The sequence below is a fragment of the Populus euphratica genome, unplaced genomic scaffold (genome assembly GCF_000495115.2).
Source record: "Populus euphratica unplaced genomic scaffold, PopEup_1.0 scaffold135.1, whole genome shotgun sequence".
NCBI classification, from domain to species: Eukaryota; Viridiplantae; Streptophyta; class Magnoliopsida; order Malpighiales; family Salicaceae; genus Populus; species Populus euphratica.
This window is the reverse complement of record NW_011499965.1, coordinates 292,172-304,396: the sequence shown is the minus strand read 5'-3', so window position 1 is coordinate 304,396 and position 12,225 is coordinate 292,172. Positions and strand designations below refer to the sequence as shown.

At 34.8% G+C, this 12,225-nt stretch overlaps 1 protein-coding gene across 1 annotated transcript; it reads left to right on the top strand.

Annotated features, from left to right (window-relative positions):
* The first annotated feature begins 449 nt into the window (after positions 1-449).
* LOC105138913 (FRIGIDA-like protein 4a) lies at positions 450-3,974 on the top strand. Its single transcript, XM_011045149.1, has 3 exons — positions 450-1,506; positions 2,867-3,042; positions 3,129-3,974. Exons 1-3 carry the CDS (start codon positions 621-623, stop codon positions 3,750-3,752), a joined length of 1,686 nt encoding a protein of 561 aa, XP_011043451.1. The 5' UTR covers positions 450-620; the 3' UTR covers positions 3,753-3,974.
* Positions 3,975-12,225: the final 8,251 nt, after the last annotated feature.

Below are 12,225 nucleotides of genomic sequence, written 5' to 3'. Positions count from 1 at the left end.
CAAGAAAATAATTGCAAGGGTAACATTTATCATTTTAAACAATGGATTGAGGGAAAACATTAATAGATATATTTAAAAAATATGTATTTTATCCTTCAATTTCTTTGGTAATGCATCATACATGTTTATATATCTAATTTGGTTTAATTCTAATACAAACTTTAAAAAATCAATCAACGGACCTTAATAAAGATGAATAAAGGAAATTGCCATAAAAATTAAGAATGAAAGAAGGATTTGATTGTAATTTTTCATATTATAAGAATAATGTGAAAAACATTACCATTGAGCGGCGATGAATATAATATAAAAAGTAGGATATTCTTAAAATTATTAAATTAAATTTGTATTTGGTTATGCAATAAAATTATTAAAAATATATATTGTTTAATTAAAAACTTTATTTTAATTAAAAAATCATTAATTTAGTACATTTCCTATCGCACAAACATATGCAGTACAAACGCAAAGGGAAAATACGGAACCAGTCATCCTCAGTGCATAATCCTTTCCTTTTCCCTCAACCAACATTTTAGGGTTTAGGGTTTTGAAAACCCCCGTTCGATCATTCATTCATTAAAGAATCAGCATCGTTTCACAATCTTCATCGTCTTCAATCAATGGCGACCGAAATAACAATCGAAACAGAGAGAACGCAGAAATTCTTCAACGACCTCGACGCGCGAAAGACCTTTCTATCCTCCTGCACCCAACTATTCACAACCTTGACCACTCACTTCAAATCCCTTCAAACCTCCCTCTCCCAGAAATCCCAATCCCTAGAATCCAAATTCCAGTCTTTAGAATCCAATTCCCAGCTAACCCTCGAATCCCTTAGTTGCAGAGAAAAATCCATACCGGAACGCGAGTCAGCTGCTGCTGCCAAAGTCGAGGAGCAAAGAGAGACCGCATTATCGGAGTTCCGAAATTCCCACTCTTTCGATAATTTGTCGGATTCGTTGAAGTCTTTATGTAGGAGAATGGATTCATCTGGGCTGTTAAGATTTGTAGTTTCGAAACGGAAGGAATCAGTGTTTCTTAGAGCGGAGATTTCACGTGCGATAATGGAAGCTGTGGATCCTGCGAGGCTGACTTTGGATGCAGTGGATGAGTTAGTAAGAGATAAAGTTGGGAAAGTTGGGGTTACAGATAAGAGGTGGGCATGTGGAATACTGGTGCAGGCTCTTTTCCCGGAAGGTAGTTGTTTTGGAAGGAAGGATAAAGGGCCGGAATTTGCACGTAGTGTGGTGGAGAGGGCTGCTGGGATTTTGGACAACTGGAAGGAGGAGGACGAGGTAGAGGAGAAGGCTGATGGGGAGGGCGGCGGCGGCGGCGGCGGAGTCGTGGGACCTGCGGAGGCGGTAATGTTTTTGCAAATGGTGTTGGGATTTGGGCTGAAGTCGAGGTTTGATGAGGAGTTCTTGAGGAAGCTTGTGGCAGAGAATGCATCAAGGAGGGATATGGCGAAGCTTGCAGCTGCTATTGGTTTTGGAGAGAAAATGGGAGGTATGTAGGATGTTAATTTGATCAGTGGGTTATTTGTTCTTCAGTGGTACTTGCTGTTCTGTGTGGTCAGTTCATATGAATGTCAGTGACATTTGTTGCAAGGTTTTTCTGTTCAACTCGCCACTATTTTGTACTTTTGGGCGTTGCCTTTTGTTCTATACCTTTTTTGTTTGTGAGATTCATTGTTGTAAATGAGATCATTGCATAATTAGTTGGCATCAAAGGACATAATAATCTCTCTCTTTGTGTGATTAGTAGACATGATACTATGAATCTGAAAGGGCACAGCTTTAGTATCTCCAAATACTATGTAAATTATGCCAAAAACGCTTTATTCTGTTTCTAAAGAGCTCGAGGCTAATGCTCTAAGAGTTGAAGTGCCTATGTTCAAAATCGTTTTAAAATGACCTGTATTATTGCATTTTTGTTCCACTAGAAATTTTTTCTGATGTTTTTGACATTTACAAATAATGCAAGGTCCTATCCTGGTGCTACTACATCTGCTTGGTGTGGCCTTATTAAGTTAATTGGGTATTTGCATAATGTTTCCAGGCTGATGCTTTTGAAAGCCAGCGTGGACAATCTTATGGCATTGATATCACCTGGAAAGTGATAATTTATTTAAATAAAACAGACTTTACCAAGGTGATGGAAACAATGCTTATACTGCCCTGACAAATAAATGTGTAAATGACATGCGAGAGTTGAATTGGTTTTGCTTACATCATTGCGCGTAGAACTGCTTATTTCCTTTTCTGAAGAATGTTCTTTGTCCGCTTAATTGAACTAGACTCTATAAATGTTCAATGGTTCTCATGAACCATTTGTGAAAGAAAAAAAAGAAGAAGTCTGTTAAATTTATTGGTTTGCCATTCCAACAGGGGCTGGTTCCCCTTTAAATTGTGCATGCAACTTTGTTAGCAAACCTCTTATTTTGTTTGGCAGAGTTTATCTGTGTTGTGACTTCAGATAATAACAATGACTGATTTGGTCAATCTTTCAAAAAGTTTTCTGTATTCCTGGGAGTAATAATCCTAATCATCATTTAAGTTTAGTTGACAGAATATCTTTCTTGCTTATTTCTTAGTTCATATGAACCAAACCTGCCTCATTCCTCCCCTTATGAGAGGTAGTTAAGTAGTGTATGAGCCCTAGTACTGGTTTCAAGATATGACTTATCACTGTGTATGTCTGTACTTAGTTTAGCTGAGAGTTCAAACAAGTGTTTATGGTGTTGAACTTTTTTCAATCATAATTTTTTTTTAACATCACTTTATTCTCGTCTGTCACATCTGATTTTGATATATTGTTCTATAATCACTTTTTTGGTCATCTTTTTCGATCATAATATGTTTTGCAGATATAATTGATGAATTGGTGAAGAATGGGAAAGAGATAGAGGCTGTATATTTTGCTTCTGAATCTGGTTTGACGAAAAGATTTTCTCCTGTGTCTCTACTCAAGTCATATCTTAAGAATTCCAAGAAGATCACAACTACTGTCTTGAAGAATGGCAATTATAGTGCAGCTGCAACGGTGTGTCTAATCTCTATCTATAATGTGTAATTCTAATGACATGAAATATTTGAGTCTGCAAGATTCTTAGTATTTTTTTTTTGCAGGATGAGTCAAGTACCTTGGAGTTGAATTCTATTAAAGCAATCATCAAATGTGTGGAAGATCATAAGCTTGAATCAGAATTTTCCCTTGACAGCTTGAGAAAACGGGCTTCTCTGCTTGAAAAAACCAAAGCAGAGAGGAAGAGGGGTACGTCAGCTGCCACTGCTACCAAGTCTCAAAACAAGCGAGGCCATGGTTCAAGTGGTGGCCGTGACAGTGGACCTACTCCTTATCGTCAAGCCAAAGCAGCCAAATTTTCAAACAATTATTCCTCTTTCAGCCGCAGGAATTCTGCCCCCCCTGCACAGCATAGCCCGGCTAGAAGATATTCTGGGCCATTCCACTACCCGAGCCAGAATGTCTATGAGGGCCCTGCAGCAGCCCCGTATGCATCAACTTATGGTATCTCCCACGCTCAAAGCCCTTCCGCAATCTCTCAGCAACCCTACCATCACTCTCAAAGCCCCAGTGCAATTCCTCAACAACTCTACTCACAGCCAGCGGAGAACATGAGTGCTGCCGGTTTCCGTGCCAGTGGTTCTTATGGAAGCCAGACCAATTATGGGGCATATGATTACGGCTCTGCTGCACCCGTTACTTACCAACCTTCACCCTACACTCAATAAGATGGGAGAAACCTAGCCAGATGTTAAGATTTTTATTTTTATTTGGTCTTTATGATTTCTGGATGTGGCCCTCTAATTTTGGGACCCGCCCCCTTCATCTCCCTTTCCCGTATAAAAGGTTTTTTTTTTTTGTCTTATCTCATGACTGGATATTATGCCCATGCCTGTAACGCAGATTTCCTTTATATGGAGCTCAAGCTGGATGTGACTTCAAATGGTTTAGCTATCGAGCATTGTATTCTTTCCAATTCTTTCCTTGGTTGGAGTCGCCATTGGGTGCATATGCTTGTTTTTTTGCCAAATTTTGGTTAATCAAACCAATTTCATTTGCTGCTTGCACTTTTTTAGGTGTAGAATATTCTTATTAGAAGGAAGAAATGAATAACAAGGATCATGTTAATTAAAGATTTAATTAATAGATTGGCATGCCTAATAGGATTAATTTGTTAAAATCATAACAATTTAGCAATCATGCTAAAAATCCAATTTAGTGAAAACATGGCTATAATGGGTAATAATTAGTTAGTCATTTAATTGATAGACGTCATTCTTCTGGCCACAACAGCTCAGAAAATAACTCACAAACATTGAGATCAATGGAGAAGCTTGTATTAGGTGTTCTATAAAATGGTTATTCATCATCTAATTTTCAATATAAACAAATAACTACACATGGATAGAGCAATAATGGCCCCTTATAGCTCATAATATTGCCACCATTTTGCATACAATCGCCTCTACTAGCACAACCTCTTAGTTAATTTTTTGAGCCTGGTGACAGGATTAGATGATAATAGATAGTTTAACTAAACTCTAGTTAGATAACATTGTCTTCTTCTAAAAATATATTCTTTTATTAGAGCTTAAATCTATCTAATACTGATTTGAGGATTATCTTGCTAAAAATAAAAAACACAACTTTGAACAATAATATTATGGTAATCAATAACAATATTTAGGCTTTGATTGATTAACTTAATGAAAACTAAAATGAGTTTAAATAAATTGATCAACTGCTCGTTTTTGTCTTGTTTCCTAGAAGAGAAGCCTAGGATATCCTTCAATAATAAACACTCTAATAGGAATGTTTGGAAGTTTTCAACCACATCCTAAGTATCACATATTTCATTTTATTGGTTCAAAGCAACTAAAACTTTTGAGACTATAACCGAGTCTTGAAAACTTATGAACACCTTTAACTTTGTCCCATTGAGGACTAATTTTTAATTTTAGTTGTTGTTATTTTTTATTTTAATTTGGTCCTTCCATTTTCTTAAAAAAATTGTCTTGATGGTTTATATTCTTAGATATAAAGGTCCCACAATATTAAGGCAAAGGCCTGGTGGTCGATTAATGTTCAATTTATCAAAATATGTTTAAATTAAGATTTTCCATCTCTTCTCCTCAAATTCACGATAGCCATTTTAAATTTCATAGTTGTTCCCTTATTTTATTGTTATTTCAAATTTGACCATTCTTTTTTTAATTACTAGGTTCTTATTCTAGGCCTTTTCTAAAATTAAAAATTATTTTTAATTTTATCGTTCAATAAAAATTACAAGTTATTTTTTATTTTATTTTTTAATTTTGTTCATATTTTTTTAATTCCTATTTTTAGTTTTTGATCATTTATTGAAATAAAATTGTCCTTCCAGTTTCATCATCAATTCAAAAATGCCAAACCTCCTGTATTTGTTTTATTTATACTTTTTTTCTTTTTTTTGCTATTTTTTTTGTTTTAGAGCCTTTTATAAAATTAATTTTTTAATTTAATTATTCAACATGATGTTAGTTAGGAATTGGATTATGTGTTTTTTTACAAGGGATCGTTGTTTTATAAACTAAGTCATATATTTTTAAAATTAACCTGGATTAATATTGTTCTTTTATTTATTAGGGTTTATTTTTCTTAACACAATTTTTTTGTTTCATTTTCATCCTTCAATCTCTTTTTTTAAAATTGATCTTCATGATTTATTTATTTTTTCTTTCAATTTAGTTGTCCCGATTTCATTACCAAGACCACAGGTGTGACAAGTTTTTTTTGGATCGTTACTTTTTTAATTTAAAATTTTATTAGTTTTATCCTTCAATATTTGGTTCGTTTTAAGATTGGGTTTTGCAATTTTTTATAATTTACTTTCTATTAGGTTATGTCATTCTCATAATCTGGATCATAAGGTTTGGTAGACTTGTTGTGTTTGCTGGTGTTTCTTTTTTCTTTTTTTCTTTATCTTATCATTCTTTTAAATTGTTTTCTTTTTTATTTTATTTTTCTACATTTGACCTTTTAGGAATGGGGTTATATTATTTTTCTATTTAATTTTTATATATTTATTACAATCTAATAAACCGACTTGCAACTTTAACATGCATATTCAGATTGATTTAAGTTTTTTTTTCTTCTATTTCAATTTTTTACATTTGGTTGGCTTAGAACTAAGCTTCATCAAGTTTTGTCATTTTTGTTGATGTTTTCTCATCCAAACTTTTTTTTGTTTGATTTAATCTATTTACCATTATTTTTTTTTATCATCTAATTAAATGTTATCAGCTTATTTGACTTTGTCACAAACATTTTTAACTTTTTAAGAGCACAATTGCAATATTTGGACAATTTTATTAACCAATATTTTTTTTTTCATTTAACTTGTGGCGTAGCGTTGGGCTATGGATTTAGTGATCACTACCACTTCAATTAGGAACAGTGAAAACTAATTTTTAGTCATCACTTCTTGTTTTTTTTTATTGTTTAATAAAAGTAGTTCCTTCCTTGAATTATAACAAAATAATTATGCAAATGAAAAATTGGCCTTTTTCTTGTTATACCGTAATTAGTTTATTGAGTTTCCAAAACAAAATAATCGCATCTTGAGGTCATCAACCAAAACTATCACTGTTTGGAGAAATACTGTTCATGTAGATTAATAAGTACTATTTATTGAAACAAAGTAATGATAATTTTGCTCTCCTCGTGAAAGAATTTGAACTAGTTATTAAAGATAAGTGTTTTTGTATTTTGAACTTACCGATCTTGATATATAATAATTAAAATATCTTTATATATAAAAATTTATAAATTGGTATGCAAGAGCTTTTTAGTATTTTTACACTAATTTTTTTGTTATTATTTAATTAGTTAAAGTAAAATTTAGTATTTTAATAAATATAACATATTATTTGAAAACAAAAAATAGCTAGCTCATGTAATGCTTATACTAGCGTACAAGTGGCGATAGTGCCATTCAGGTGGCATCTCCTAGTGACCAAACATTAGCTTTTGTCATGTTATTAAAAGCATTGCAATATCCTTTTCTTTTAAGGACAACGCATGGTGTTAATGAGATGTTGGTGTAATATTAATGATTTTTGTTTCTTTTCATTCTACTTTACTCTTTTCTCATCTTAAAAATCATGTTGGCTATACAAAATTTCAAAGTTGTCATCTAATTGAGATGTCAAATTCATTATTTATTTTTTTATTCATTTTGTGAAATTTTGAGTTATTTTTAATTTTATCCTTCAATCTCAATTTGTGATATATTATTTTTTTAATATAGTCCTTTGATAGTTTTATTTTTTGAGTTCTTTTATTAAATTGAATTTTGTTTTCAATTTCACCCTTCAATAAAAAATAAAATTTATTTTTTTTATTTTAATTTTGATGTTCATTCTTTCAACTGCTTTTTTTTAATCTTTTTGTATAATTGAATTTTTTTATTTTTAACTTCTAACATTTAATTAGTTAAGAATTAAAATATTTTTTATATCCAAATTCATTATTTCATATTCAATTAGTCGAAAATTAAGTTACATCATTTATTCTCTTTTGAAATAATATTTTTTTCAAGTTATCATGATCATTTTTTCTTAATTTATTCTATATGCTCTAGCTGACCATTTTTTTTTATCATTTAATTAAAATAAAACAAATTTATTTAATCTAGCCTCTTCTATAACTAACTTAAATCATGTATCTTTCTCAATGCTTTAGAACACATTTTATGAACATTATTTTTTATTTTTTATATGAAAGAAAAAGAATCCAACCCCATATCATAGGTCAGGTCCGCGACCAATACATCCTATTTATCAAAAACGCATGTGATCAATTGTTGTCAAACTATTTAGTGCTAAGAATTGAAAAGTCAAGTGCGGACCCTGCAATATGAAAGAACTCTGAAGAGACACACCAGAGACAGGCGAGTTCTGCTTTATATATAACCAAAGTCATTACAAGGGAGAAGAGAAAGAGCTTAATATCTATTTGTTACGAAGGGATACAAATTACTTACATGATTTTTTTTTTGAAAGATGTGTATATTATTTAAACATCAAAGTCTGGTGGGAGTAGTACATAAGCTACATAATATCTTACTATGACAAAAAGCCATATATAGGATAAAACGCAGTCTAAGAAAAACAAAAGCAAAGAAAACCATAGAATATCCATCCGAATAAGCTCAAAACTAAACATTCTTTTATAAAACAAAACAGAAATAACTCAAAGATATAATGGTAGAAGACACAAGAGCAAGGCCACAGAAAAATAGTGGAGTCAAAGCTAGGCAACAAATTCACTTGATCTCCGCACTCCTTGTTTAGCTATGCAATCTGCCATACAATTACTTTCACGAAAGATATGGGAGAAGGAAATTGAACTAAATTATGCTTTCAATCTATTAACAGAGGAGAACAGATTATGATGCTTCCAGGAACGGTTGTGAGGCTTAGTCATCCAGGTAATAACATTAATAGAGTCAGATTCTATGATGAGGTGTTAATGGTGGAAGAGACAATTAGATGATGATAGTTCAATGACTTTGACAATAGCCCTTAACTTAGCAATATTAGAGTCTAAAATACCAACTAGAACAGAGAACATACCAAGAAGATGGCCATAGTGATTTTGCAGCACACCACCTATTCCAGAGGGGCTTGGTTTACCAAGAGAGGAGTCATCCACGTTCCATTTAAGACTATTAATCATAGGAGGAGACCACATATTATTAATCCTGGGAGAGTGAGCATTGGACCACCGAAGCAAGCCATCTGCCATTCTGATTAGATTTGTAAGAGAGTATGGGAAATCAGAATGGATAGCTTTTAGCCATAGACATAGACGAGTGATAATAAGAAAGAATATTGAATCATAGTCAGATGTTTTCTATTGGAAAATCAGATCATTTCGAAAAAGCCAAAGAGACCAAGCCACTGAGAAAAACAACATCAGTCATGCCTTCCTCTGAAAATGACAATGCACCATGGAAGTCCATTGAGACCACAAATCTGAGAAGCTCTTTGGGCAACACCAAACTAAACCCCACCACTTAATGATTTTGGACCAAATGAGCCAATGCTTATGGCAGTGCAGCAAGATATGGTCCACCGATTCTGCCTCTACTAGGCAGATAGGACAATTTGATTCCGAGTTGACCAATATACCTCTTCGAACCAACATACATCGGGTGTTGATTCTATTAGTGATAGTCATCCAGCAAAAGATCTCTACCTTAAGAGAAACAATACCTTTCCAAATTCCAGCAAATGAGAAGGCATTGTTTGTGGAAGGCTTTGGACTTAACAATCCATAGAGAGATTTCACTGAATATCTTCCTGAATTATTGTCCTTCCATATTAGTCTATCCTTTCCATCTTTGTCCATGTGCACTATCGATATGATTGTATAGAGTTGATCAAGCAAGCCAATGTTACGCCCTCGTAGTGGATGTATCCAGGAAAAAATCCAAATCTACTCATACCCTTCCCACATTCCCATCTTAGCAATGCTGATAGCTTTGTCATTGGATAATTGGAAAAGAGTAGGAAAGTGCTCTATTAAACAGTGGTTATTAAGCCAGCAATCAAGCCAAAACAGTCTTCTTGCCATTTCCGATAAGAACCAGAGATTGCTCATTCACAATATCCTGCAGCTTATTATTTCTCACACAATGGTTGACAATCCAGGACCGTGTAGTTGCAACTCCTGGAATAGGAGCTTGCAGCAGTAGTTTAGAGGAATTGGTGTTGTGGATGCTTTTGATCACATCCTTCCATATACTTGATTCCTCCAACCCAAACCTCCATAACCATTTAAAGAGCAGAGCTGTGTTTTGTCCCTTAAGGAACCAATCCCAAGACCACTTGCATGTTTTGGAAGAGTAACAGTGGCCCAGCTGACATTGCATATTTTGTGCCTTTCCTCATTTCTAGACCAGAGGAAGGATCAAAGTTTCTGATCAATTTTGGAGGCTACCGTAGCAGGCATGGGGAACATAGATAGGTAATAGATGGGGAGATTGCTGAGCACAGATTTAATCAAGCACAAACGGCCCCCAATAGATAAGAACCTGCCTTTCCATGAAGCTAACCGACAACTGATATTGCGCAAAATAGGATTCCACATTGTAGCTCTGCCCAAGTTTCCACCGATGGGGAGCCCAAGATACATGAGAGGCAGCTAATCCTGCTTGCATTTGAGAAGCTGAGCCGTGGAGTTACATGTATGAGCTACTACACCCACACCTACAATGTTGCTTTTATAAAAATTGACCTTCAGCCTCGATACAAGTTCAAAGAATAATAGGATACGTTTAATGTTCTACATGCTATGTAAAGAGTCTGAATTGAACATAAGGGTGTCGTCCGCAAACTGTAAGTGAGATATGACAAGCCCTGTATTACTGATGTTTATACCCGAAGTCAAACCAAATCACAGCCACGCTGCAACATACAACTCAAGCCCTGGATTGTAATGTTGAAGAGAAAAGAAGAGAGAGGGTCTCCTTGACGTAGGCCTTTTGCTAAGCAGAATTCTTCCGTGGGAGACCCATTAACAAGCACAGATATTTTTGCCGTTGATATGCATTGCATAATCCACCCTCGCCATCTACTACCAAAGCTCATACTAGCCATGATTTCATTAATATATTCCCATAACACTAAATCAAAGGCTTTATGACAATCTAATTTGAAAAGATAAACTTTACTCTTTTTTTTCTTGATGAAAGAAAGGACCTCATTTGCGTCTTGACCTCATTTGCAATCAAGACGCTGTCTAAAATTTGCCTCCCTTTGATGAAAGCATTTTGATGATGAGAGATGACCTCTGCCGTAACATGTTTCAACCTGGTTGCTAAAATCTTTGAGAAGATCTTGTATAGGCTGCCCACCAAACTAATAGGTCTGAAATCTGATAGCTTGTTAGCACCTTTAATCTTCGGAATGAGAGTAACAAAGGTGCTATTGATACCTGCAGGAAGGAGATTAGTCCGATAGAATTCATCAACCATCTAGATAATATCCTCACCTATAATGTTCCATGCTTTCTTGATGAAAAGGAAGTCAATACCATCAGGACTTGGAGCTTTATTTCCATCACAATCCCACACAGCTGCTGTAATCTCTTTTGCAGAAAATGGCAATTCAAGAGCAGCCGAGGATGAAGGCTTCAGCCTTGAGAATTCCAAATTTGTACATGAAGCTCTAGGACTGTTCTGGTGGGAGTATAGGTTGCGGAAAAAGTGAAAGACAGCTAGCTTCACATCGATTGGTTTAGATAGGATCTGTCCATCAACCTCCAGGCATGCAAGCTGATTCTTTTTCTGTCTTGTTGTTGCAGCTAAATGAAAGAATCGGGTATTTTTATCTCCAAGCTTACACCACTAAATTCTTGACTTCTGATGTCAGGCAGACTCTTGAGCTCTATACAGGATTTTGAGTCGGGAGGCAATGGAATTACTTCTAATCAGGTCATCAGCAGTCAAGACCCTGCACTCATTTTGATGATCCATTGAGTTAGCTTCAAGTTCCAGTTCGTCAATTCTGTTATTCATGCTTCCCACAGTAGCTTGACTCCACTGCCGACATCTCTCTTTCAACATCTTTAGAGGTGGGACCATATTCCTTGTGCCAGATTTTGAAACTGTAATTGAGCTCCAAAAGCTCTGAATCATACTCCTAAAATTAGACACAAGCCTATGATCAGATGAATAATTTGAGAGACCGAATAAAGTAGAGGATGGAAAAGCCTGCAACCAATCCCCTGATAAAAATATTCTATCAATGCGGCTTGCGGCATTACCTCGAGACCATGTAAATTTTCTCCCATTTAAGGGGAGCTCCATAAGATTACAACCATCAATGCAATTTTTAAATCTTGTCATGGAAGATGTTATTTGTGAGCTGCCTTTCCTATCTGATGGGAATAAAGTTTCATTAAAATCAGCCGCAAGACACCATGGCTTGCTAACACTATCCCTGAATGTAACAAGATAAGTCCACAGCTCATTCTTCAGGTTCCCAACATTCGGAGCATATACAAAAGAGACTAGGCAATCTAGATTGGACCGAGTGAAGGTGCCTTCAATATGCAAAATACGGCCATTCATAGCAATAGTACAGCTAGAGACACAAAAAAGATCCGGATTCCATATACATAAAATACCACCCCCCCCCCCCCCCCCCCCCCCCA

Bases quoted from the DNA above. Each gene is read 5' to 3' on its own strand.
- LOC105138913 (XM_011045149.1), top strand. From the start codon at position 621: ATGGCGACCGAAATAACAATCGAAACAGAGAGAACGCAGAAATTCTTC. The intron at 1,507-2,866 runs GTATGTAGGATG...TATGTTTTGCAG, and splicing joins TTTTGGAGAGAAAATGGGAG to ATATAATTGATGAATTGGTG. The intron at 3,043-3,128 runs GTGTGTCTAATC...TTTTTTTTGCAG, and splicing joins ATTATAGTGCAGCTGCAACG to GATGAGTCAAGTACCTTGGA.